The sequence below is a fragment of the Siphateles boraxobius genome, unplaced genomic scaffold (genome assembly GCF_051911475.1).
Source record: "Siphateles boraxobius isolate OS27281-9 unplaced genomic scaffold, OSU_SipBor_1 48, whole genome shotgun sequence".
Lineage (NCBI taxonomy): Eukaryota > Metazoa > Chordata > Actinopteri > Cypriniformes > Leuciscidae > Siphateles > Siphateles boraxobius.
In genome coordinates, this window is record NW_027509119.1 from 6,705,951 (window position 1) to 6,733,925 (window position 27,975).

The 27,975-nt window shown below is 36.1% G+C and overlaps 1 protein-coding gene across 1 annotated transcript; it reads right to left on the reverse strand.

The window, feature by feature from the left end:
* Window positions 1-3,693: 3,693 nt before the first annotated feature.
* swap70a (switching B cell complex subunit SWAP70a) lies at window positions 3,694-26,902 on the reverse strand. Its single transcript, XM_077201786.1, has 12 exons — window positions 26,517-26,902; window positions 23,931-24,071; window positions 20,916-21,089; window positions 20,611-20,838; window positions 20,277-20,423; window positions 18,914-19,022; window positions 18,625-18,806; window positions 7,480-7,587; window positions 6,387-6,553; window positions 6,087-6,285; window positions 4,919-5,015; window positions 3,694-4,840 (listed from the first exon to the last, which is right to left on the reverse strand). Exons 1-12 carry the CDS (start codon window positions 26,610-26,612, stop codon window positions 4,722-4,724), a joined length of 1,767 nt encoding a protein of 588 aa, XP_077057901.1. The 5' UTR covers window positions 26,613-26,902; the 3' UTR covers window positions 3,694-4,721.
* Between the last annotated feature and the right edge of the window lie 1,073 nt (window positions 26,903-27,975).

The window sequence follows — 27,975 nt, forward strand, 5'->3', positions numbered from 1 at the left end:
TTGTGCATTGCCACTGGTCACTAATCTGCACCCCTGTGTCCGAATATGCCATAGTAGGTCGAAAAACAGGATGTGAACTGAGTAGTATGTCTGATTTCCTACCATTCATAAAAGAGTAGGTGAAAAGTACCCCAACTATTTCCGGATAAATTCTGAGGTGCATATCCACACAATATAGAACATACCTTTTCAACCGTCGCAAGGCAAGTGAAGAACTACACTACCCATGATCACAAAGAGAAATTGACTCATCAGTGAAGTTGCGGTTACCAATTAAAGGAGTAAACTGCCCACTACCATGAGTCGGTCTTCCTACACTTTCTAATATGTTACTTATATACTAATAATTGTATAGTCAACATCTGAATATTTTGCTTTTTTTTTAAATTAAATATATAATTTTTATACTTATAATCCATTTAAACTTATAAACAGCCAAAATCGTTCCAATAATTTTATATTGTGCAGTCATTTCTGATTTCGATTACATCAATTTTTATGTTATTTGTATTATTACATGTATTAATTACATTAGTAGGCTGTGGAATTAAGGTTTTTTTTGTGAAAGAAAAAAAAGGTATACACTTTATTTTACAGTGTTCTTGTTACATATGTTACATGTAATTACCATAGTAATAACAGTAAATTATGCCTAATTACATGCAATTAACCCTCAAACAAATCGTAATCCTACCCTAACCATATAGTAAGTACATGTAGTTAATTAATATTACACTGTACTTAAATATATACACTGTAATATTACACTAACAATGACACCTTAAAATAAAGTGTAAACAAAGAATATTGGGGAAATTACTTTTAGCTGACTGCTTAAACTGGGTGGTTAGTACAGCATAAAAGTGGCAAAAGGTCCCAAAATTAAATGAAAGGCTAGGTCTATTTTCTTTTCTTTTATAAGGCTTCTCCCTACTCCCATCCTCCTATCCTCCTGCTCTCCCTCATGTGCCCCTGCTTGCTGTGGATAACATCACAACACATAGGGATAGGTCTTCAAACAAGTTTGGTATAAAAATATTTCTTGAGAAATGAGAAAGCCTTTCCAAATTTTTGAAAAGTCATCTCAAGAGAGTCAAAGCATGGAGAGTCAGGGGTGGTTTACACAACGCTGTTTTCAACTAAACATTATCATTGCATGACATTTGTGTTTTGGAGGCCTAAAAACGCACATTTTTGAAAACGGGTTTCAAAGTGCAAGATTTTGGAAACGAAACCGCTGTTGTCTTGTCTTCGTGTAAAGCTACAAAAATGCGTGGAAAAAAATTGTGAAAACGGTGATGTGATGTGTAGTTTTTTCTTTAAAGTGACATTTATGGCCTAAATACGGCCCTGTCAAGATAATAATACAGCGTTTAAGTTAGTCGTTTTCGCATATCTGTGTGTGAAGGGATTGTTTTGACAACTTTGTTGTCCTCAGTAAGCAAAAAACAGAAAATATATATTTTTTTCGTTTTAGTACATCGTTGTCGTGCAACGTTAAACCTCAATCCCTCCAGAAACTTGTTTCTCACATGAAACCATTGTAAGCATTTAGCAAACAATTAGGAAATATGAACTATATAAATACAGTGCAAATTATTGTTGTATTCGGATCTAATAAATCTCTCAAGGAATTGCGCGCGAGCCGAACACTGTCATCTGGTTTAAAGGGGTCATATAATGGTAGGCTACATGTACTTTTACAAGTTGATTGTACTGAAATGTGTGTTGGCAGTGCCTGTACACAACCATCATATAATGATAAAAATCCATGCAGTGTTTTTGTTTTAGTCTCCTTATATGTTTTCCCCTGCCTCAAATTGAGCCGTTCAATCTTGTGACGTCACTAGATCGGACGCCCCTCCCACGATTGATAATTGACAGCAGCGTTTCAACACAGACCCGCCCTGAGCGAGCTGTCATCGTAGTCCACCATTGTTGATACACTGGAGCAGAATGGCGTCTCAGCGATTGTGGTGTTCTGTAATAATAAACACAGCAGTCATTTTAATGTTCCTAAATTCGAACAGCTGAAGACGCAGTAGCTGAGTTTTATTTTTGAAGGGAATATTCCCAACGATCAACGTTTGCGCTAATCATTTCACACCAGACTGCTTTATAAACGAGGGTCAGTGTAAATATGGTTTTGCTAAGAAGCTGGTCCTGAAAAAAGAATCGGTACCAACTATTCGTGTTCCTGCTGCACCTCCAGAAGAAGTGAGTGTAACCTTTTATTAACCTTTAAATATTAATCTTTGCAAATCGCTTGCACGCTTCACGATGAATGCGGCTAATGTTTACACTAAGGGTATATTACGGCATGTTTTCTATGTAACGTTACGACGTTCTCAATATAATTCATAATCCCACGTTTATAGTTACTGATTAAGAAGTATTGTAAAAAAAAAAAAACAGTTATAACTGCATGATGATGAATGGTAACACAATACCGGCAAAATACTGCTGCATTCTTCAAATGCATATGATTCAAGACAATTAATACTCTTATTGATTTTTTTTTAATATTACCCAAAGAACAGAAGGGCGGCGTGAGCAAAGCTCATTATCATTTAAAGGCATAACGATGTACTGAAACGTCGTGCTGAAAACAGAGCTGTTTTTGACCAGGTTAAAATTAGTGTTTTCCTACAATACTAATGAGAATTTTTAATAAAAGTATATTAAAAAGTTTTCATTTAGACCCTAAAGATTCGTATTAACTTGTACAAACTTGAACCCCTTTAAGATGCACTAACGTTACAATAAAAAGTAGCCTATGCTTACAATTGTAATTCTGTCAGAGAATGATCGTGTCAAGACTCCGGTGATGCTACTGAATTCGGCTCTGACCAAAATCACGTTAGAATAGAAGCCTTGAAAGGATGCGTTACACTAAAAGTGCTTGTAAAAAGAAAAATGCGGCTGTTCTAAATATCTATACAGACACACATAAGCCACGAGGTAACAACACAAACTAAAATATAGAGTAGACTAACTTACATTTTAGACACCATTTTAGACACCATTTCTGTAAAGCTGCTTTGAGACAATGTGTATTGTGAAAAAGCGCTATACAAATAAATTTGAATTGAATTGAATTGAATTGTACCAGTTAGTGTGTTTTTACTCCGCCAACGAAAATAGTTCTATCATGAAGCCATAAGATCAACGTCGAATGTCGCTGAGCAACAGTGGAGATTTGTTCCTGAATGAATCAGTGTTCGAGCGAATCGGTTGAATGAATGATTCAATGATTCAATTATAAAGACTGTCACGTATCCTTTAGCTATGATCTCTATCTACTGGAGTATCGATGTAACTTTGCAGAAAGAGTCCACTAGTCTCTAGTGACACTTTCTTCAGCCAGGTTACATCAATATTACGGGTCAGGAACGGGCTAACAGAGCAGAGTGATACAATTAGATTGTTTTAATAACGTGCCTGGTTTACAATATGCTCTGGCTACTTTGACAGTTTAATTTTTCAACATCGTCTTTTATATTGACATTGCCTGTTATTTTTTAAAACCAACAAACCAGGCAAGGCCTGGTAAAAAGAAAGAAAAAAAGATTTAATAATTTTATAGTAGGCTATACAAAAGTAAAAATACAAAAATTAGTAAAATACTAAAATCTAAATATGTATTGTGGCTAAAAACAGTAGAGTTAGTGATCAATATTAAATAAATTCACCTTTGTTGACAGATTCTATTTATTAAAGACAAAATGTACCACAAAAACTCATCATGAACTACAAAATGTATTATTTTATATATTTTCAAACAAGCTGCAACGAAAGGTTAAAAAACAAGGAATAACCAAGGCTAAATTCACTGCTCAGAGTAACACAGTATTACAGTTGTGTATCTTTCGTTCATTGGTGGTTCTACTGTGCAGAAAATGTGTGTATGACTTTTTTTTAGTAACGGGTCATCTGAGTGTATCTGTGTATCAATAGGGACATCTAGAGGACACCGCAGGAACATGTGAATCTGCTGCCTCTGAGCTGATTGAACTCAAAAACACACTTGGAATTACTAAAGTTGAATGATATGTAACATTGTTTTTAAAAACAACATAAGTATAAAAAGTGTGGATGTCATTTTCTACATTAACAACAAAAGCAACACAATCAACTGTACATCATTTTTCTGCTCATGTTCCATTATACAAGCTGTAACAGCCTCCTAATGTTAAATACTGTACATGACATGAGTGTTGATGTGCCTTTAAGATGAATTCTTCTATGGTCGGTTATTGTGGGTATGCATGCTGTTCTTCAGTGAGTTTGCACACACAGAGAGAGAGAGAGAGAGAGAGAGAGAGAGAGAGAGAGAGAGAGAGAGAGAGAGAGAGAGAGAGAGAGAGAGAGATGGCCGCTCTACCGCTAACTATTAATGTGTTCATTTCCACTTTGTTTATCAGAGTGCTTTCTTTTCCTGTTTTATACACGCTCTTTTACATGTATGCGAAGAGTGTGCTTGTGCAAACCATCTATAAAGACTTGTGGGACAACCAGTTCGTTTGCTTCCTGTTTTCCATTTTCATCTGAGCAGACTTCAAACCCTCTGACAGACGTTACAAAGCACATGATTAATTAACGGTTGAATAAAAAAAAATTCAGTGACAACAGATTTAACAAGTTACACAAGATCAGGATGAGGACTGCCTGGCAAATAAAATAAAAAAATACACAAATGTAGGAAATGGATGTATTAGGTGTTACTCTCCATCCCATGATCTATTCTTGTTCTCCTGCCAAATCTTCTCCATCTGATCCAGCTCTGTTTCGGTGAACGCTGCCTGTCCCCAGTTGGTCATTTTACTGGGTGACTTGTTGCCTGAGAAATACATAAAAACATAAAAATGGTGCTTTTGGTAACGGTATCAGGTATTTGAAAAACTTCACACTCGGTCACCTGGTTGAACGATTCGAAGTAGGCCCTCATGTTCAGAGACTTTGTGTTTCCAAGTCTTTGTCTTGTTACTTGCCCGTTCCAGTTTCTTCGTAACGGCCTGAAAAACATTAAAGGTCACTGAAATCCGGATCATTTACCTTATGTTTAAAAATGAAACTATACTAATTTGAGTAAAAGTGGAAACAACAAGCAATGTCTGTTCTGTTTGATGAGAGGGACATTGGTGTTAGAGCAGGGGTTGTCATTATCCACAACAATATTTGAAGCCACTCCCCACCATATATGTCCGTATATAAGCCTAAGTAACTAAAATAATTATCAATAAATTAAAAACTTTTTTTTAGAGTCAACACTATTTTTAGCCAATGAATCTGACTTTTCCAGTCATTCGTGATTACACGATTCTCGGATAAGGATAAGGAATTTTCTCACAATATTTTTAGAACTTGGCATAACTAGAAAAATGTATATTCATTATAAAAACGCTCATTGGCATTATAATGTTTTATTAATTTATATGACTTTTCCAGGTCTTATCAAACAATTAAAATCAGGTTTTCTCATATATCCAGGTTTTTCAATACAGTGGAAATCTTCACTGGTTAGCCAAAAAATAACAGGTATAGTTGTTGAGGGGTGAAATAAAATAACAATTATCTTGATTTTTAATTGTTTTAGCTTTTTTTTAAGTTTGGTTTGTCTTGTTTTTAAATCATTTTAACAGCCTGCGTTGTGCTCTCGCAGGTTCAGGAAGCTGTCCTCTGTAAAATGCGCTGTGCAGAAGCAAACCTACTCCTCAGGAACAGCTTTATTAATAAATCTTAACCTGTAATTCCTCATTTCATCCATTTTCGGCCAGACAAAGCGTTTTTGCTTTCTCATCGCATTGACGACAACCCTTCAATTCACTGAAGCCTTGCCTCTTTCTACGCATATGCCTTTTGGCAGTCATTATGACTGCCAAATACATTTATCATTGTGACATTTCCTTTAAAGCATCATATGACCCCTTTAAGACAACTTGAGTTTGCTGACGCCCCTAGAGGGCGCTGGACCCCTGTTTGAGACCCACAGAGCTAGCGAGTAAAAGAAGCTAAATGAAACATGTTGGAAAAGCAAAATATAATGTTAATTTGATAAAGTGAACATAATAAATTGTGTTGTATACCTTGTATTCCTCTAGCGCCCCCTGTCTCTTTTGCTTAAGAATCTCCAGCTGCTCCAGCGCAGCCTGCAGGGCACGTTCCTTCTCTGCCTTCTCTTTTTCCAGGTCTTTTTTCTCTTTCTGGGACTGGGTTAAGACCTCTTGCTGGTACAGGTGAATCTGCTCTAGTTCAGTCCTCTTGCTTGCCTCCTCTTGTAGCAGCCTGCGAAACAAAATAGAAAACACGCAAATGGTTTGCATAATTCTGTGGCCCCTTTGTGCATACTGAATCTGAACGCTGGGTGTTGTAACGCGCACCGTTACCTGGCCTGCAGTTTGCGCAAGTCTTCTTCATCCTGTTTGGCCTGCCTCTCATCGTCTAGTGCCTGTTTCAGCTGACGGTGCATGTCTTCCAGTTCCTGCATACGCTGCCAGTACAGCTCCACTTCACTGGACTTTTCAACCACCTGCTCCTCCATCTGCATTCGAGCCTATGAAGACGTTTTAAATGTATACATCAGACCTGTTTCACACATCCTGCATATGTGCCGCAGAAGTGCAACTGTATTGTGCTTTCTTGCAAACTGAAAGCCTTTCTGCGCAAAAGAGCTGCATTTCTATAAATAATTTATGCATTATTTTTTCTTTCTTTTTTTAAAAAGGAGATGAATGCATGAAAATGTTAACTAATTAAATGAATCACAACTATTTATACATACTGTATGAATTTTAATCAATTGACACCCTTAATTTAAACAAAGTCACCATCAAATCAAAGTTGACTTTTTTTATATATATTTTGCAGTATTTATTATAAAACATTTATCCATGCACATCATTGTTTTTTTTTATTCATATGCCCTTATAATCTTTAATCAAAATAACTTCCTCTCCCTCTTGCAGCTCTGATGATGCGTTTACTGAAGTGAGGGCGGGGCAACCTGTCACTCAGATGAGATCCACCAATAGCAAACCACAACCATCCAATCAATTCCATGGACAAAATCAAGTCCCGCCTTATATTTGTTCTTCTTCGAGAAGCAGTTTTACTCAGATATACGGAAATTTTACTTTCACATGTAATCGGTTTCCTTGTCGCCAAAATTATTATTTTTTTAATTCATTTGAGCTGCAGATGTTACATAAAGTCGGTGTTACATCTCTGCCTTAATTAAATAAACACACAGACACATGTAGTCGACATAAAACAGAAGTTGCGTTAATCTTTTTTTCCTCAATTGTGTATTTTATTAATGTCAGCAATAAATTCAATTTATGAACATATTTTTAAAAGTGTAGGCCTCTTACACATCAGCAATTATGGCATCCAGGCATATGAACACCTAAAAGCAACCTGGTGACCTCCATCAATAAAATCACTGTCCTTGTGAAAAAGACATAAGGTTGTTGTAATTACCATTTTCTCCTGCGCCAGGTCTCGTCTGTACCGGTCCAGTAATTCTGTTTGGGTCTGAAGTCTTCTCTGTTCCTCCAAATCACCCCTGATTGACGTGTCCTGTAGGTCCTGCAACATCCAGACAAAATTAAAGCAATAACTAACGCTTCTGTGAGCTAGAAAGGGAGTAAAACATAAAATAACAACTAGCCTTCAGTCACTGTTTCATTAATAAAAGAAAGTTCCAGTTTGAATCTACGGCAGCTATGTCATTAATTTCAACAAAATCACTTCAGTTCATCCCACAATTTGTAAAAACAAATATATGTTTACAATAATAATGCAATAATAATAACGCACTTACAGTACAAGTAAATGACGCAAGGCATTCAGAACCACTTTGTGCAACTTGTTAAAGTGCTTAAGATGTATGTTATTTAATGTATATTAAAAAAGTGTTGTCTAGTTGTGTGGGACTATTTTTCTAGATCCACAAACTTACGTTTGGTTTTGCATTTTTGCATTATCACGGTGTATTGTGCAAAAGTTTCCAAGTTTAACAGCCTTGCATGGTTGACAGGAGTTAAATACCAAACTAGTCTCATGACGCCAAGAAATAATCATATTTCCTGCTTCATAGACGATAAAGTATGAAACAATCCCTTGAGATTGAAGATATAAAACAGGAACTTGTAAAAGTCAAACCCACCCATACACAGGAAGTGTGGCTTCATTGCTCAGGAGTTCTCTTTTGCAGGTGTCCTAAACTATGAGCGTTTTCAAGCTATATTTTGGGCCTTTTTTGCTTATATATGACAGGACAGTTGGGATTGTCGCCTGCGGTGCTGTTGCACTATGTGTCAGAGAACGATCTACAAGACTATGGCTCCGACAGCAGGGCTGTTTCAGCATAAAAATGTTCTAAAAATATCTTCACATTTATCAGCTTCAGTTTAGAGTCGAGAGTAGGTTCAGTAAGAGCTTCAGTAGGTTCAGTAGCTTTCTCTTCATGGTCGAACAGGATTACAAGAGTCAAAGGTTTAACAAGAAGAAAAAAAACAGACAAGGATGTGAAACTTTCTTCGCATATTATTAATAGTGTGCTATAAACAGAAATAATGTAGGGAAATAAAAATAAGCCAAAGGGGGAAGTGACAGTAAAAAGTGCACAAAAAGAAAAAGGTATTAAATAGAGTAATATGCATACAGTTTAAAAGGTGCATTGATTAGTATGGTGCTAATTTAATACGTTTTTGACATTATGAAATATATATTGTGTTTTTGTGAAGAGTCATCTGATTGTTGTAAACATGAGATGAAAATTGAACTCATAATTACGGTGGCCGAGAAGTGTAACAACACAAACAAACCCCACAACAACTACATATTCAGAAAAAACCTCCAAATTCCGAAAACACATGCAAACGCCACAACAACTACATATTCAGAAAACACCTCCGATTCCGAAAACACATGCAAACCCCACAACAACTACATATTCAGAAAAAACCTCCGATTCCGAAAACACATGCAAACCCCACAACAACTACATATTCAGAAAAAAACTCCAAATTCAGAAAACAAATGCAAACGCCACAACAACTACATATTCAGAAAACACCTCCGATTCCGAAAACACATGCAAACACCACAACAACTACATATTCAGAAAACACCTCCAAATTCAGAAAACAAATGCAAACACCACAACAACTACATATTCAGAAAACACCTCCGATTCCGAAAACACATGCAAACACCACAACAACTACATATTCAGAAAAAAACTCCAAATTCAGAAAACAAATGCAAACGCCACAACAACTACATATTCAGAAAACACCTCCAAATTCAGAAAACACATATAAACGCCACAACAACTACATATTCAGAAAACACATACAAACCCCACAACAACTACATATTCAGAAAAAAACTCCAAATTCAGAAAACAAATGCAAACGCCACAACAACTACATATTCAGAAAACACCTCCAAATTCAGAAAACACATATAAACGCCACAACAACTACATATTCAGAAAACACATACAAACCCCACAACAACTACATATTCAGAAAAAAACTCCAAATTCAGAAAACAAATGCAAACGCCACAACAACTACATATTCAGAAAACACCTCCGATTCCGAAAACACATGCAAACACCACAACAACTACATATTCAGAAAACACCTCCGATTCCGAAAACACATGCAAACGCCACAACAACTACATATTCAGAAAACACCTCCAAATTCAGAAAACAAATGCAAACACCACAACAACTACATATTCAGAAAACACCTCCGATTCCGAAAACACATGCAAACGCCACAACAACTACATATTCAGAAAACACATGCAAACGCCACAACAACTACATATTCAGAAAACACATGCAAACGCCACAACAACTACATATTCAGAAAACACCTCCAAATTCAGAAAACACATGCAAACGCCACAACAACTACATATTCAGAAAACACATACAAACGCCACAACAACTACATATTCAGAAATAAACGCCGCCACAACAACTACATATTCAGAAAACACATACAAACGCCACAACAACTACATATTCAGAAAACAACTTCGTCGATTTCACATCACGTACGCTGCAAATATTTACAGCACGAGCAAATAGGGAGACGAACTGCAAACTGTAAAGACACAACGGAAATGTTTCCATAATCAGTGACAGACCCGCATCTATCCGGTTGTCTTCGCGCTATCTGAATGTGCGCTTTTGTTGTCTATGGCTACAAGTAATGCATCTATTTAGTGACCAGAAGCGAGCTAACCAGCTAGTTTCCAGCTAACAACGTTGGCAGAACGTTTAACAATTATCTGTGTGGACTAATACGTTATGGGGACAATAACTTAATATGTTGAAAACATACAAAACCACTTCGGTATCAGAGCACATCGACAAGTCTGTCATAATAAAAGAGAAACACTTACCTCTTGTAGCCTCTAATTTGCGGCGTACGTGATGTGAAATTGACAAAGTTGTTTTCTGAATATGTAGTTGTGGCGTTTGTATGTGTTTTCTGAATATGTAGTTGTGGCGTTTGTATCTGTTTTCTGAATATGTAGTTGTTGTGGCGTTTGTATGTGTTTTCTAAATTTGGAGGTGTTTTCTGAATATGTAGTTGTTGTGGCGTTTATATGTGTTTTCTAAATTTGGAGGTGTTTTCTGAATATGTAGTTGTTGTGGCGTTTATATGTGTTTTCTAAATTTGGAGGTGTTTTCTGAATATGTAGTTGTTGTGGCGTTTATATGTATTTTCTAAATTTGGAGGTGTTTTCTGAATATGTAGTTGTTGTGGCGTTTATATGTGTTTTCTAAATTTGGAGGTGTTTTCTGAATATGTAGTTGTTGTGGCGTTTATATGTATTTTCTAAATTTGGAGGTGTTTTCTGAATATGTAGTTGTTGTGGCGTTTGTATGTGTTTTCTGAATTTGGAGATGTTTTCTGAATATGTAGTTGTTGTGGCGTTTGTATGTGTTTTCTAAATTTGGAGATGTTTTCTGAATATGTAGTTGTTGTGGCGTTTGTATGTGTTTTCTAAATTTGGAGGTGTTTTCTGAATATGTAGTTGTTGTGGCGTTTGTATGTGTTTTCTGAATTTGGAGGTGTTTTCTGAATATGTAGTTGTTGTGGCGTTTGTATGTGTTTTCTAAATTTGGAGGTGTTTTCTGAATATGTAGTTGTTGTGGCGTTTGTATGTGTTTTCTGAATTTGGAGATGTTTTCTGAATATGTAGTTGTTGTGGCGTTTGTATGTGTTTTCTAAATTTGGAGGTGTTTTCTGAATATGTAGTTGTTGTGGCGTTTATATGTGTTTTCTAAATTTGGAGGTGTTTTCTGAATATGTAGTTGTTGTGGCGTTTATATGTGTTTTCTAAATTTGGAGGTGTTTTCTGAATATGTAGTTGTTGTGGCGTTTATATGTGTTTTCTAAATTTGGAGGTGTTTTCTGAATATGTAGTTGTTGTGGCGTTTATATGTGTTTTCTAAATTTGGAGGTGTTTTCTGAATATGTAGTTGTTGTGGCGTTTATATGTATTTTCTAAATTTGGAGGTGTTTTCTGAATATGTAGTTGTTGTGGCGTTTGTATGTGTTTTCTGAATTTGGAGATGTTTTCTGAATATGTAGTTGTTGTGGCGTTTGTATGTGTTTTCTAAATTTGGAGATGTTTTCTGAATATGTAGTTGTTGTGGCGTTTGTATGTGTTTTCTAAATTTGGAGGTGTTTTCTGAATATGTAGTTGTTGTGGCGTTTGTATGTGTTTTCTGAATTTGGAGATGTTTTCTGAATATGTAGTTGTTGTGGCGTTTGTATGTGTTTTCTAAATTTGGAGGTGTTTTCTGAATATGTAGTTGTTGTGGCGTTTATATGTGTTTTCTAAATTTGGAGGTGTTTTCTGAATATGTAGTTGTTGTGGCGTTTATATGTGTTTTCTAAATTTGGAGGTGTTTTCTGAATATGTAGTTGTTGTGGCGTTTATATGTGTTTTCTAAATTTGGAGGTGTTTTCTGAATATGTAGTTGTTGTGGCATTTGTATGTGTTTTCTGAATTTGGAGGTGTTTTCTGAATATGTAGTTGTTGTGGCGTTTGTATGTGTTTTCTAAATTTGGAGGTGTTTTCTGAATATGTAGTTGTTGTGGCGTTTGTATGTGTTTTCTAAATTTGGAGGTGTTTTCTGAATATGTAGTTGTTGTGGCGTTTATATGTGTTTTCTAAATTTGGAGGTGTTTTCTGAATATGTAGTTGTTGTGGCGTTTATATGTGTTTTCTAAATTTGGAGGTGTTTTCTGAATATGTAGTTGTTGTGGCGTTTATATGTGTTTTCTAAATTTGGAGGTGTTTTCTGAATATGTAGTTGTTGTGGCATTTGTATGTGTTTTCTGAATTTGGAGGTGTTTTCTGAATATGTAGTTGTTGTGGCGTTTGTATGTGTTTTCTAAATTTGGAGGTGTTTTCTGAATATGTAGTTGTTGTGGCGTTTGTATGTGTTTTCTAAATTTGGAGGTGTTTTCTGAATATGTAGTTGTTGTGGCGTTTATATGTGTTTTCTAAATTTGGAGGTGTTTTCTGAATATGTAGTTGTTGTGGCGTTTATATGTGTTTTCTAAATTTGGAGGTGTTTTCTGAATATGTAGTTGTTGTGGCGTTTGTATGTGTTTTCTAAATTTGGAGGTGTTTTCTGAATATGTAGTTGTTGTGGCGTTTATATGTGTTTTCTAAATTTGGAGGTGTTTTCTGAATATGTAGTTGTTGTGGCGTTTATATGTGTTTTCTAAATTTGGAGGTGTTTTCTGAATATGTAGTTGTTGTGGCGTTTGTATGTGTTTTCTAAATTTGGAGGTGTTTTCTGAATATGTAGTTGTTGTGGCGTTTATATGTGTTTTCTAAATTTGGAGGTGTTTTCTGAATATGTAGTTGTTGTGGCGTTTATATGTGTTTTCTAAATTTGGAGGTGTTTTCTGAATATGTAGTTGTTGTGGCGTTTGTATGTGTTTTCTAAATTTGGAGGTGTTTTCTGAATATGTAGTTGTTGTGGCGTTTATATGTGTTTTCTAAATTTGGAGGTGTTTTCTGAATATGTAGTTGTTGTGGCGTTTGTATGTGTTTTCTAAATTTGGAGGTGTTTTCTGAATATGTAGTTGTTGTGGCGTTTATATGTGTTTTCTAAATTTGGAGGTGTTTTCTGAATATGTAGTTGTTGTGGCGTTTATATGTGTTTTCTAAATTTGGAGGTGTTTTCTGAATATGTAGTTGTTGTGGCGTTTGTATGTGTTTTCTAAATTTGGAGGTGTTTTCTGAATATGTAGTTGTTGTGGCGTCGTTTGCATGTGTTTTCTAAATTTGGAGATGTTTTCTGAATATGTAGTTGTTGTGGCGTTTGTATGTGTTTTCTAAATTTGGAGATGTTTTCTGAATATGTAGTTGTTGTGGCGTTGTTTGCATGTGTTTTCTGAATATGTAGTTGTTGTGGCGTTGTTTGCATGTGTTTTCTGAATATGTAGTTGTTGTGGCGGCGTTTGCATGTGTTTTCTGAATATGTAGTTGTTGTGGCGGCGTTTGCATGTGTTTTCTGAATATGTAGTTGTTGTGGCGGCGTTTGCATGTGTTTTCTGAATATGTAGTTGTTGTGGCGGCGTTTGCATGTGTTTTCTGAATATGTAGTTATGGCGTTTATATGTGTTTTCTAAATTTGGAGGTGTTTTCTGAATATGTAGTTGTTGTGGCGTTTGTATGTGTTTTCTGAATATGTAGTTGTTGTGGCGTTGTTTGCATGTGTTTTCTGAATATGTAGTTGTTGTGGCGTTGTTTGCATGTGTTTTCTGAATATGTAGTTGTTGTGGCGTTGTTTGCATGTGTTTTCTGAATATGTAGTTGTTGTGGCGGCGTTTGCATGTGTTTTCTGAATATGTAGTTGTTGTGGCGGCGTTTGCATGTGTTTTCTGAATATGTAGTTATGGCGTTTATATGTGTTTTCTAAATTTGGAGGTGTTTTTTGAATATGTAGTTGTTGTGGCGTTTGTATGTGTTTTCTGAATATGTAGTTGTTGTGGCGTTGTTTGCATGTGTTTTCTGAATATGTAGTTGTTGTGGCGTCGTTTGCATGTGTTTTCTGAATTTGGAGGAGTTTTCTGAATATGTAGTTGTTGTGGCGTCGTTTGCATGTGTTTTCTGAATTTGGAGATGTTTTCTGAATATGTAGTTGTTGTGGCGTTTGTATGTGTTTTCTGAATTTGGAGATGTTTTCTGAATATGTAGTTGTTGTGGCGTTGTTTGCATGTGTTTTCTGAATATGTAGTTGTTGTGGCGTTTGTATGTGTTTTCTAAATTTGGAGATGTTTTCTGAATATGTAGTTGTTGTGGCGTCGTTTGCATGTGTTTTCTGAATATGTAGTTGTTGTGGCGTTTGTATGTGTTTTCTAAATTTGGAGATGTTTTCTGAATATGTAGTTGTTGTGGCGTTTGTATGTGTTTTCTGAATATGTAGTTGTTGTGGCGTTGTTTGCATGTGTTTTCTGAATATGTAGTTGTTGTGGCGTTGTTTGCATGTGTTTTCTGAATATGTAGTTGTTGTGGCGGCGTTTGCATGTGTTTTCTGAATATGTAGTTGTTGTGGCGGCGTTTGCATGTGTTTTCTGAATATGTAGTTGTTGTGGCGGCGTTTGCATGTGTTTTCTGAATTTGGAGATGTTTTCTGAATATGTAGTTGTTGTGGCGTTTGTATGTGTTTTCTGAATATGTAGTTGTTGTGGCGTCGTTTGCATGTGTTTTCTGAATTTGGAGGAGTTTTCTGAATATGTAGTTGTTGTGGCGTCGTTTGCATGTGTTTTCTGAATTTGGAGATGTTTTCTGAATATGTAGTTGTTGTGGCGTTGTTTGCATGTGTTTTCTGAATATGTAGTTGTTGTGGCGTTTGTATGTGTTTTCTAAATTTGGAGATGTTTTCTGAATATGTAGTTGTTGTGGCGTCGTTTGCATGTGTTTTCTGAATATGTAGTTGTTGTGGCGTTTGTATGTGTTTTCTAAATTTGGAGATGTTTTCTGAATATGTAGTTGTTGTGGCGTTTGTATGTGTTTTCTAAATTTGGAAATGTTTTCTGAATATGTAGTTGTTGTGGCGTTGTTTGCATGTGTTTTCTGAATATGTAGTTGTTGTGGCGTTGTTTGCATGTGTTTTCTGAATATGTAGTTGTTGTGGCGGCGTTTGCATGTGTTTTCTGAATATGTAGTTGTTGTGGCGGCGTTTGCATGTGTTTTCTGAATATGTAGTTGTTGTGGCGGCGTTTGCATGTGTTTTCTGAATATGTAGTTGTTGTGGCGTTGTTTGCATGTGTTTTCTGAATATGTAGTTGTTGTGGCGTTTGTATGTGTTTTCTGAATATGTAGTTGTTGTGGCGTTGTTTGCATGTGTTTTCTGAATATGTAGTTGTTGTGGCGTCGTTTGCATGTGTTTTCTGAATTTGGAGGAGTTTTCTGAATATGTAGTTGTTGTGGCGTCGTTTGCATGTGTTTTCTGAATTTGGAGATGTTTTCTGAATATGTAGTTGTTGTGGCGTTGTTTGCATGTGTTTTCTGAATATGTAGTTGTTGTGGCGTTTGTATGTGTTTTCTAAATTTGGAGATGTTTTCTGAATATGTAGTTGTGGCGTCGTTTGCATGTGTTTTCTGAATATGTAGTTGTGGCGTCGTTTGCATGTGTTTTCTGAATATGTAGTTGTGGCGTTTGTATGTGTTTTCTAAATTTGGAGATGTTTTCTGAATATGTAGTTGTTGTGGCGTTTGTATGTGTTTTCTAAATTTGGAGATGTTTTCTGAATATGTAGTTGTGGCGTCGTTTGCATGTGTTTTCTGAATATGTAGTTGTGGCGTCGTTTGCATGTGTTTTCTGAATATGTAGTTGTTGTGGCGTTTGTATGTGTTTTCTAAATTTGGAGATGTTTTCTGAATATGTAGTTGTTGTGGCGTTGTTTGCATGTGTTTTCTGAATATGTAGTTGTTGTGGCGTTTGTATGTGTTTTCTGAATTTGGAGGTGTTTTCTGAATATGTAGTTGTTGTGGCGTTTGTATGTGTTTTCTGAATATGTAGTTGTTGTGGCGGCATTTGCATGTGTTTTCTGAATATGTAGTTGTTGTGGCGGCGTTTGCATGTGTTTTCTGAATATGTAGTTGTTGTGGCGGCGTTTGCATGTGTTTTCTGAATATGTAGTTATGGCGTTTATATGTGTTTTCTAAATTTGGAGGTGTTTTCTGAATATGTAGTTGTTGTGGCGTTTGCATGTGTTTTCTGAATTTGGAGATGTTTTCTGAATATGTAGTTGTTGTGGCGGCGTTTGCATGTGTTTTCTGAATATGTAGTTATGGCGTTTATATGTGTTTTCTAAATTTGGAGGTGTTTTCTGAATATGTAGTTGTTGTGGCGGCATTTGCATGTGTTTTCTGAATATGTAGTTGTTGTGGCGGCGTTTGCATGTGTTTTCTGAATATGTAGTTATGGCGTTTATATGTGTTTTCTAAATTTGGAGGTGTTTTCTGAATATGTAGTTGTTGTGGCGTTTGCATGTGTTTTCTGAATTTGGAGATGTTTTCTGAATATGTAGTTGTTGTGGCGGCGTTTGCATGTGTTTTCTGAATATGTAGTTATGGCGTTTATATGTGTTTTCTAAATTTGGAGGTGTTTTCTGAATATGTAGTTGTTGTGGCGGCATTTGCATGTGTTTTCTGAATATGTAGTTGTTGTGGCGGCGTTTGCATGTGTTTTCTGAATATGTAGTTGTTGTGGCGTTTATATGTGTTTTCTGAATATGTAGTTATGGCGTTTATATGTGTTTTCTAAATTTGGAGGTGTTTTCTGAATATGTAGTTGTTGTGGCGTTTGCATGTGTTTACTGAATTTGGAGATGTTTTCTGAATATGTAGTTGTTGTGGCGTTTGTATGTGTTTTCTGAATTTGGAGATGTTTTCTGAATATGTAGTTGTTGTGGCGTTTGTATGTGTTTTCTGAATTTGGAGATGTTTTCTGAATATGTAGTTGTTGTGGCGTTGTTTCCATGTGTTTTCTGAATATGTAGTTGTTGTGGCGTTTATATGTGTTTTCTAAATTTGGAGGTGTTTTCTGAATATGTAGTTGTTGTGGCGTTTGTATGTGTTTTCTAAATTTGGAGGTGTTTTCTGAATATGTAGTTGTTGTGGCGTTTATATGTGTTTTCTAAATTTGGAGGTGTTTTCTGAATATGTAGTTGTTGTGGCGTTTATATGTGTTTTCTGAATTTGGAGATGTTTTCTGAATATGTAGTTGTTGTGGCGGCGTTTGCATGTGTTTTCTGAATATGTAGTTGTTGTGGCGTTTGTATGTGTTTTCTGAATTTGGAGATGTTTTCTGAATATGTAGTTGTTGTGGCGTTGTTTGCATGTGTTTTCTGAATATGTAGTTGTTGTGGCGGCGTTTGCATGTGTTTTCTGAATATATAGTTGTTGTGGCGGCGTTTGCATGTGTTTTCTGAATATGTAGTTGTTGTGGCGGCGTTTGCATGTGTTTTCTGAATATGTAGTTGTTGTGGCGGCGTTTGCATGTGTTTTCTGAATATGTAGTTGTTGTGGCGGCGTTTGCATGTGTTTTCTGAATATGTAGTTGTTGTGGCGGCGTTTGCATGTGTTTTCTGAATATGTAGTTGTTGTGGCGGCCTTTGCATGTGTTTTCTGAATATGTAGTTGTTGTGGCGGCGTTTGCATGTGTTTTCTGAATATGTAGTTGTTGTGGCGGCGTTTGCATGTGTTTTCTGAATATGTAGTTGTTGTGGCGGCGTTTCCATGTGTTTTCTGAATATGTAGTTGTTGTGGCGTTTGTATGTGTTGTGAGCCTTCTCGGTCACCGTACATAATAGTTATCAACGCGACTATCAACACTATCAACAGCAAAAAAAATCTGCAGTGGTCAGGTGGTACAGGGGTCACGTGGTACAAGTCGGAGCTTACAAGTTGTAAATCCTAGTTCTACAAGTATTTAAATGCTTTTAACAAGTATGTATCTCATTACATAATTCCAACATGGTGTGAACGCACAATTTCACTAAACGTCGAAGAGAATCCTCGTGGTGACTGGCTGCCGCCTCTCCAGATACACTAGTAGCGCAGTGTAGTTTGGTGATCGGAGGAGCGAAAATTAGACAATGGAACACACTTATTATAGTGCTTTCCCAGTAGAGACAAAGGGAGAATCTGCACCTGTACAGCCAAAAAATATGTGTAAACATCGGTATGGCATACATATGATGTGGAGAGATTAGATGACTTGAGAAAATCCTGAGTAGAGGCTCAAGTTGCTTCTGTTTTGTTTAACAGCTAGGGGAATTAATTATTGTGCAAACCACTCTCTAAAACTCACTAGTTAGGCGTAATTTATATAAAACGATGTAACGACGATCAAGCTGATCCACGTCGAAAGATGCCATTGTGGTATCGGTACAAATTACACAAAGAAAGGCAATGCAACCGTTAGTTAAAGAACTACTGAATACACGTTTAACCCAATGTCTCCAACAGAGATTGTACTAAATGGCTTGAAATCTAAGGCGTTTTGCAGGTGACTTGTGCTTATATCTTTCAATGATTCAAGGAAGGCCACAATACCTTACTCAGGGCCTCCAGCTGGGCCTGTTTGCTCTCGTTGGCCAACTGCAGCCGTCTCATTCTGTCCTGCATGATCTCCTGTTCAGCTTTCATCCTGTTTCTCAGCTCCCTGCGTTTCTGTCTGGATTCTCGGTGTGCGGAAGAAAGGCCTTGCCTTATGCGGACAATGCAGTCCTGGATGGCTAACATATACATGAAGAAAAAATTACTCAGCAGGAGAATGTGTATATACAGTACAAAAATGTCATCAGTGCAAAATGTGTGTGTGTGCAGCCAAGGTATGTGCTACCGTGAATCCACTCCTGTTTTGTCTTTTTATCCGATGCACTGATCTCAAAACTTTTCTCAACACATCTTATAATGAAGAGGTTTTTCCTTCCATCCTTGTCTGGTAAGGACTGCAAAGACAGAGAAATTTAGATATTTGAAGGGATAGTTCACCCAAAAATCTAAATTCTGTCACCATTTATTCACCATTACGTTGTTCCAAACCTGTATGTTGTCCTGCCATAGCAATCCATTCAGAATATTTAAATGTAACACACCGTGTGATCAGAAAGCATGACCGCAAAACATGAGATAATCGATAATGTTATAGAACAAGCATCTTGAGGTGCCAAGTTTGAATACATGGAAGTGCAAAGGATATTTTCTGTGAATAACAACTTAAAATTGGGTCCTCACACAACACTATCGTAAGACTCGCAATATATCTCACAAATCGTATGAGCTACATTTATGATACCTTTAGGTGCCTTTTTTGACAGCCACAATACTCATTGATTTTTATTATCTGAAAAAGGCAGCATTCTGGAAAACATTTGCATTCATAAAAAAAGCCAATAATACAGGGTTGCATTAACATTAGAGTGTGTAAATGATGACAAAATATTCTATTTCTGCGTATTCGCTGACTATTCGCAAACTATTCATCCAAAATAGCTTACAAAATTGTCCCAATTCATAGTATGTTGAAATTAATATCCTAAAGGTATGCGGATGCTCTACTATTTCTGGTGGAAATCAGAAATGCAGACCTATGCATACTGAAATTACCCACAACCCATTGCGGTTTTGATGAGGATTCAGTTTAGAACTACAAACACGCGTCAAAATGGATGTGCAAGACTGATGATTAAGTAAAGGTTTAGATAAAGGAGTTTGAGTGATTAATAATCAATATCCAACCTGATAAAAAAAATATATATATATTTAATCTGCAACAACATTGTGAACTCTTTTTAAAGATGTGTTTGGCCATTGACTTTTAAAAGCATCATTATGCAAAAACAGGGAGTTCTCCGCAAAAAAGACCCACGGATGACAGATCAACATGCTACTTCTTTTCTCTCCAATATGGTAGGAAGAATTGTTGAGTAGCATAAATTAAAAAAACTGAATTGTGGAGTGTGTATATGAGGCGTTTAACTGGGACAAAATAATTGATAGGCCAGTTAACGGTGATAGGATGCATTAAAGACAGTTCTGACGTAGTAGTATGTCCCAAAATTTGCCTACTCTTCTGCAACATAGTCAAACGTACAGTATCTACTTTTAGGGGATATAAGTAGGCGAATTGGGATGCATTGGGCTATACCTTTAAAATTCAACTCTGAACAACAAATACTACAAAAAAATGTTTTAGCTTTTACCTCGACACAGCAGTTGCGATCAAGCGAAATTCTTCCCTTCTGCTCTGTTAGGTCTTCACTCACATAATAGGATATGTGGTTGAGATGGAGCTTAAACCATCGCTCTGTCCAATTCTTCCTTTTATGGCCCTTTTTCATCATATAACCCTTTTTGAATGAAAAATAAACCAAATTAATGCTTTCTCAGGGATATCCGTTTATTTCTCCAGTGTTCTCTGGCTAGCCAGTGGTCTTCGCACAACTAATTTAACTGATAACACCTGACTATCGTGTACAGACAAGAGCAGACCTGGAATAACCCATATTATTTAAACACATTAACACAGACACCCACCTGCTTAATAACATCCAGTATAATTTCTTGAAAGACCTCATTGATGCCCATGGAGAGAGTTTGAGGATTTATGCCCTTGGTGAAATGGCCTATGCCAATAAGCTCAATCATCTCCCACGCATTCAGGTGACGTTTCTTTGCGCTGAGCTGCATTTTGTAGTCTTCGAATCTGCCCTCGTTCCAACCGCAACCCATTGCTGCAAACAGCTTGTCCAGGAAGTACTCAAGCTGTTACAATACAGAAATTCCTCATTGTTTCCATATACATAACAAGGAATCCTAAGATTAAAAGTACTAGGACCAACCTCCTCTATGACAATGTTCAGTGGATATTTATCTTCAGACAGGAAGTTGAAGATACACCACACCTTGAAGGCATCACCTTCCGAGATGAGCAGATTCTTGTTGCTGATGTGTTTTTGTGCAGACAGAGTCCAGCACATCGTGTTCAGCTCCATGAAGTCAAAGTTGGGCTGGATCTGCCATTCAAATATTAAAAATGACTCAAATCTAATTTAGGGCTACAATGTCATATCTTTTCTGCAGAATTCATTTGTAGAGGCATGAAGTTTGTCTTGTGTTAACTAACCACTTATTCTATAAAGATAAAATCGGCAGGGAAGTAGGAATTTAGTTGTGAACATGGCCAATTTGTATATAGTAATATTTGTATTATTTAGTAGTCATTATACAAAGATATTTGACCAAAGAATGCCACAACTGACCAATCAAAATCAAGTATTCCAGAGAGCTGATACCAAAGAGCTGATATTATGGAGTATATGGCGTGTAGGACATGTTATAAAGAAAAAGGGATTGTACAATATGAGTATAATGAAGTAGATAGTCTTGATGGCATTATGAAAACTTAAAAGATCTAAATATACACTCAGTGGTCAATGCATAAAAGTATGTAGAGATGGACAAGGGTTTTGGTTTTTCACTATAAGAAATAATACTGTAGAAAAACGTATAAGGTCATAGCATAAAATTACCAGTAGGCTACGTTTTCGCTAAGTTTTCGGACATTTCTTTCAACCCTAAAATACAACAAAATGCAGTTTGTATTTCAAAATATGAGTAAAACACCTGTAAAAGAAAATCAATACAGATAATATTAACACCGTACATTGGGCATATATTTACTGACTTTATTTAAAATGTTTTTCGAACCAAACATCAGAATGGATGAGGAAATACTGTATGTGATGTGTTTGTGTTAGGAACTATTGAGAGAATGGTGTAAACAACAAAAACATCCAATGGCAGTTCTGGAGACTAAAATTCCTTGGAGAGAAGTCAGAGAAGGATGGTCGAACAGGTTTGAGCTAACAGGAAGGAAACCGTATTTCTGAACGCACAAAGAGAAACCGGAGAGCACAACAGGTTAACAAGTCAGTTAACAACATGACGTTGGATTGAAATAAATTATTTTAAAGACACTGTAACACGTCATCGTGTACTGGGCTGGTGGCATGGTTTAGTGAGGGGGAAACCAAAATCATACGGCACAGTCTTAAAAAATAAAGGTTGTTGCTTTTTTTACAACGATGCCATTTAAGAAATATTGTGGGTTTAGAACGTTTTTCCACTATAAAGAACCTGTACTGGAATGGAAAGGTTACATGGATGTTAAAAGTTCTTCATGGAACCATCGATGCCAATAAAGAACCTTTATTATTACTATTCACTTCTAAGATAAAAATATATAGAAACTTCCAATAAATTTGACAAAAAACAACATCAACAACCAGATGACAACAATGAGTAAATGCAATTGACCAGCAAGATGATAAGAGGTGCCTGTATAATCACAAATCATTAGTAGATATGTAAACACACACAAACACACATGGAAAGTCACCATTCAATACGGAACCCCAACACGTGTGTATATGTGTGTGTGTGTGTGTGTCTAATTTTTAGACCACCAGAGTGAGAACAAAGTGAGTAAAGTGAGGACATTTTAGCCGGTCCTCACTTTCTGTGATCCCTTTAAAGGCCTGTTTAAGGGTCAAGACTTGGTTTTAGGGATAAGGGTAGGTTTAGGGTAAGGGTTCAGATTAGGAACTTAGTTGTGATGGGTAAGGTTAGGGTGTCCTCACAATGAGGACAGTAATAAATGTCCTTACAAAAATATCTGTACAAGAATGTATTTGTGTGCATGTACATATATATATATATATATATATATATATATATATATATATCTCATCAGCAGCAAACTGAACCCACAGCTAACATATCATGACTGTTAATAGTATAACATTAGAAGACAATACATGCTAACTGGCAAACCTCCTAGTGCTGTGCCCACTGAGAGTAATTTCACTTTAAATCAGCATGAAATCTCACACTAAGTTTACATTTTTAACACTCACTGAAGTGACTCTTTAAATTTATTTCATTTCTATTTCCAGGAGACATCAATATGTGAGTAACAAGTCTCATGCCTTTGAGTCATAAGTGACAGCCCATGGACTTCCCTGCAGTCTGTTTGCCTTTTTAGGGTTAATCTTCTTTAGTATTCACAAACAATTTTTCCGATTTTAAATATTGATGAAAAACTTCAATTAAAAAATATGGGGTCCAAAAGTTTAAGACCACTAATGAATATATTAAAATCAATATATTTTACATTATAAATTGGTTACACTTTATTTTAGGTGATTTAGTAACTGTAATTACACAAATAAGTACTGAGTAAAATTAATTAAGTACATGTACTTACTATATGTATGTATACTATATGTATCTTACTATATGTTTTGGTAGGGTTAGTTGCTTGTAATTATGCAAAATTTACTTTTATTACTATGATGTAGACCTACGAGTAACTAAGTCACATTAAAGAGATATAATGGTTTTATCAGCATAAACATTTCAGTTGAACTGAACTTGAATTTCTGAGCCTTGGTATTTTGTATGTTGGCCTTATGCATTACTGACAGGATCATTTTATCCACCAGCAGAACTATCCAAAGAGCATCTTATGCTTCAATGGAACGTCTGTACAAAGAGTCACATGATCAGTGTCAGAGATGTACCTATTTGTAGGTTCACAATCGTACATCTTTTTAATTTCCAGATTTAAATTCGATTTTGCATCCTAGATTTTTGACCCCACCAAATGTCTTGGTGCAGAAAAGCAGACACACACACACACACACACACACACAAAATAATATCTCTATTTGAGGCATTAAATAGGGTGTAGCCTTATTCCAGAGGAAATAATAAACGTCTTTCCTTAAAACAGACTCAGGCTTGTCTGGCGATAGGAAGGTCTACGCTTTGATAAGAGTCAGTGTTTTTGTTACCTTGTTAAGTATGAACTTGTTCAGGTAGGGCATGTACCCTTGTGTTGACACTGGTCCTTCATCATCGTCTTTAAAGTGCTCCTCCAAGGCCGTAACGTTATGAGGGATTTTCAGTATGGTGCACAGGTTGTGAGACAGCACCTTCAGAGAGACAGACAGCAATGGTTTCACTGTGCAAAAAGGATTAAAGAGGCCATTTGTAGAATTCAGAAACCCTTGTTATTAGTGACACCCGTGGCCATTAAGTGAACTGCAGCTAGCAACTTACGGCTCATGCTCGCACTCGTGCTGCGTGGACCGGCCGGTGTATTACATTAAAGTACCATGAGAGAGATTAGAGAGCAGACGGCTCTGTATGCGTTCGAATCGCATCGGTCTGCGCAGCGCCTCTTCAAGTGGAAGGCACCTATTGTGATTCAAGGCACTGATGTATGGTTGTTTTTCGTTCTTCACTTATAAGACTGAGACTATTGTTTAATTTAATCCATTTTCTTTGCATGACACATTGACATTATAGTAAAGAGTAGCTCTTTCGGCATAATCCTGAATATTATAAGCATTCGTTTCACGTGTCATTGAACGGAAGAGAGGCTCTTGGAAGTGCGTGTAAACATTCACATTCTTTTGATTTTTCGGCAAAAATGTCCCTATTCCTTTGCATAAAAAAGAATTAGACAACCTAGGAAGTGGGGAAAGGTCTCGTTTTTTACCTTTAGTGGCAAGCTGTTCACACACTGGAAATAAAAAAAAATGACTTAACCCTCTGGGGACGGATTGGGCGGTACCGCCCAAAATGACATACTTTTACAAATGTGTAATTATCTTAAAAATTGCGCAATACCACTTCGTCAAAGGCCAATGAAATCGATGTTGTTTGGCAGATTCACGAGCAACAACCAATGGAAAAATTGCCGATGGAGGAATATTTTTCTTACCCAATCAGAGGAAGGTTACCATGACGTATTCTAGCAAATCGGAGGACTCTGTAGCCTTGCAAGGGGTGGTACTATATACTATTACGCAAACAGCGTTGAGTGGCAGAGACGACAGAAAGCGAACGGACGCCTCGAGTATAAACAAGGCTTTACGGAGCGAGAGCGCACAGAGATATGAGAGAGAAACAGAGCAATTATAATATATATATATATACACATACAATTATAGCATTATTTATTGTTTTAGCACTTTTATGATGGCGAGCAGTAAACGATTTACGGTGGAACAAGCTCTGGAACAATTACTGGAGAGTGACGAGGAGAAAACTTTGCTTAGAAAATTCTAAGCATTCCTAAGAAAAATGCCTGGGATTATTTGTAAATAAAGTTAAATTTTTCATTTTTCTTTACACATTTTATTTAACAATTACACATGTCTGTCAAGCAAAGGCTTTGACAAATATATTTTTTGTTCAAAAACTGTTCACTATTGTTGTGTGATGTGTGATTTACAGAAAAATAAATGTCAAAAATCAAATTTCCGTTTTTGAAATTCTCTAGTTTATGGTACATTTTCACTCATACTTCCTTTATAAACATATTACAAGTGTGCTTATGTTAGCTTAGGGTCTTCTGAATCCATAGATACCAAACACATAGTGTTCCATCTCCATTACAAATAGTTTATAAGCCCAAATGTAAAAATAGAGAAAACGGACCAAAAAGAGCTTAGTCCCCAGAGGGTTAATGAAAATTCTAACATATAGCCCCTTTAAGTGAGGTCAAAAATTTAGACACACCTGATGCTTATTTACACTTAAATGCCTGGAATACGTTTTGTAGACATATACGTAAATTGCGCCAATGTATACATTTATTCACAAAATAAATCAGTCAATATGTTTTAATCTGAGTGGATAGTGAAGAAAAAGCAGCTGCAAGTGTCCACCAGGTAAAGGATGGTGCTTTGAAGATACTCAAATAGGCTATATATGACAGTCTGCTTTGTAATAGAATATAATGTTGATTTATTTAGTCATTATTGATTTAATTGTTATTCTAAAATGTGAAAAAAATACAGAAAAATAAAGAATGCAAAACTGAGCAATTCCAAGAGAGTGCTCACACCATCGGTGCTCGGGCCCTAATAAGAGTGTCAAAAATTGTGTTGAAGTTGATAAAACATCCAGATGATAAATATAAAGTCAGTCTCTCTCTCCACTTCAGTGCATAACTGCATACACCCTTGTGAAAGTCTTGCGAGACTGATCAAGCGTGATTAAAAAAATGAGTAAACAAATGAAGTCTGTGCCTCTCTTTCTCTTTTATTATATAACATTATCCTCTGCAAATATCTTGAAAAATAGACCTAATGTTAATGCAACTGCCAGTAGTATTGTTGAACAACGGTATGGTAAATGGAGAACAGAAGAGAAATTGACAATTTATTTTTACTTCATTTTGATTATAAGGACTGTTTCAATAAATAAGTAGAAGACACCGCTTAAACAACTCTTATGAGTACGATAACATCAGTATGGAGAAACTTTAATTTGTCAGTGGACAAGCGGAATACGGTCTCGATACACGGAAACTAACAGGTGCGTGCGCTGTGATCTCTGGAGTTGTTCGTTTTAAAAGGATTACTTACCTTTAACTGGGATTTGGATACTTTCCCGTTTCGGTCTACATCCAGAGCAGTAAAGGCATACCATATGGGTTTGAGTATTTCTTCCCGGGATATCATGATAACTTAAGTGAAAGATGTCAGAGCGCGTGTAAAACTAATCCTCTTCTCAGTCAGTCAGCGCAACATCAGTGTCATGTGACACAGTGACAGCTTTACATCATCTCACATATTTACATAGGCTACAAATAAAACTATAATCTTAACAGAGCCGAAATGATGAGTTCTTTGTTTTTTATAACGCACCGGTTTATTTTTTATGTGGGCATTAGGCTACTAATAAAATGTGCGTAGTCCAATGTAGATAACAGGAAATCCCTACGGTGGGGGGGAAAACACGATCCATGTGTGCTGATTATTCATGATTTCAGTCGAACCTTTGGTCCCACTTTATTTTAAGTGTCTTGACTACTATGTACTAGCATTTCAGTTAATCATTTGATACAATGCACAATTATTAGTATTATTATACAATTATCGTGTAGGCTACGTTTTTATATTGTACTTATATTTAAAAAAAGAAATACCTGCATGTAATTAATTTCTGTAATTACATAATTACACTGTTGACCCTTCCTTTACACCTTAATCCACCCTTAAACCTACCCAAACCACCAATACAGTCCCTAACCTTACCTGATATCCCACCTCAACATCAGACCAAATTTTTTGCGGTTCAATTTGAACACAATAAGTAGTTAAGGACATCTAAAATAAAGTGTGACCGAACCTTCAAATGAATTTCTATTAGTAGCTATCCACACAAGACCATCAACTTATATTTAACTTAACTCTGCTGTCCAAACATCTTTTAAAAAGTCAGTTTCACAAACATCTTAAAGACGTTTGCTAAATGTATATTTAACATCTGACAGGAAACATCTTAGTGACATATTAGAGATGAGCAAACATTCTAAAAAAATACATCTTGAGATGTATTTACCTCCTGAAGACTTCAATTTAGTGTCTTTTTGCCGCATTATAACATACATAGCACAGGTACGTCTCTAAGATGTCTGCTAAAGAGCACTTCATCTGGAAAACATCTGTTGTGCACAAACATCTGATAAACATCTTAGAACAAGCAGTTATACACTCTAAATCATAAACATTATTTAATGTTTATATATATTACATAAATTAGATGTTATATAAATGTATATAAACATATATTAGATGTTTTCTAAATGTCTATTTAACATCTGACAGGAAACATCTTTTGGTAGACATATTGCAGATGAGCAAACATTCAAAAAAATACATTTTGCAAATGTAAAAGCAAACGTCTCCTCGATGTAGGCCTACATGCGCTATCAGAGTACGAAATTTTATGGCAACTGAATTGTTTCAAAGCTGAAATGTAGGTATACCTGGTGTGTGTGGAAAAAATATATAAATGTGTACATATATAGCCTACTTTATC

Coding starts and splice junctions, on each gene's coding strand:
- swap70a (XM_077201786.1), bottom strand. CDS start 26,612: ATGATATCCCGGGAAGAAATACTCAAACCCATATGGTATGCCTTTACT. Junction 20,424..20,610: donor TACTGGATGTTATTAAGCAG/GTGGGTGTCTGT, acceptor TCATTCAAAAAG/GGTTATATGATGAAAAAGGG. Junction 6,554..7,479: donor ACCTGGCGCAGGAGAAAATG/GTAATTACAACA, acceptor ACGTCTTCATAG/GCTCGAATGCAGATGGAGGA.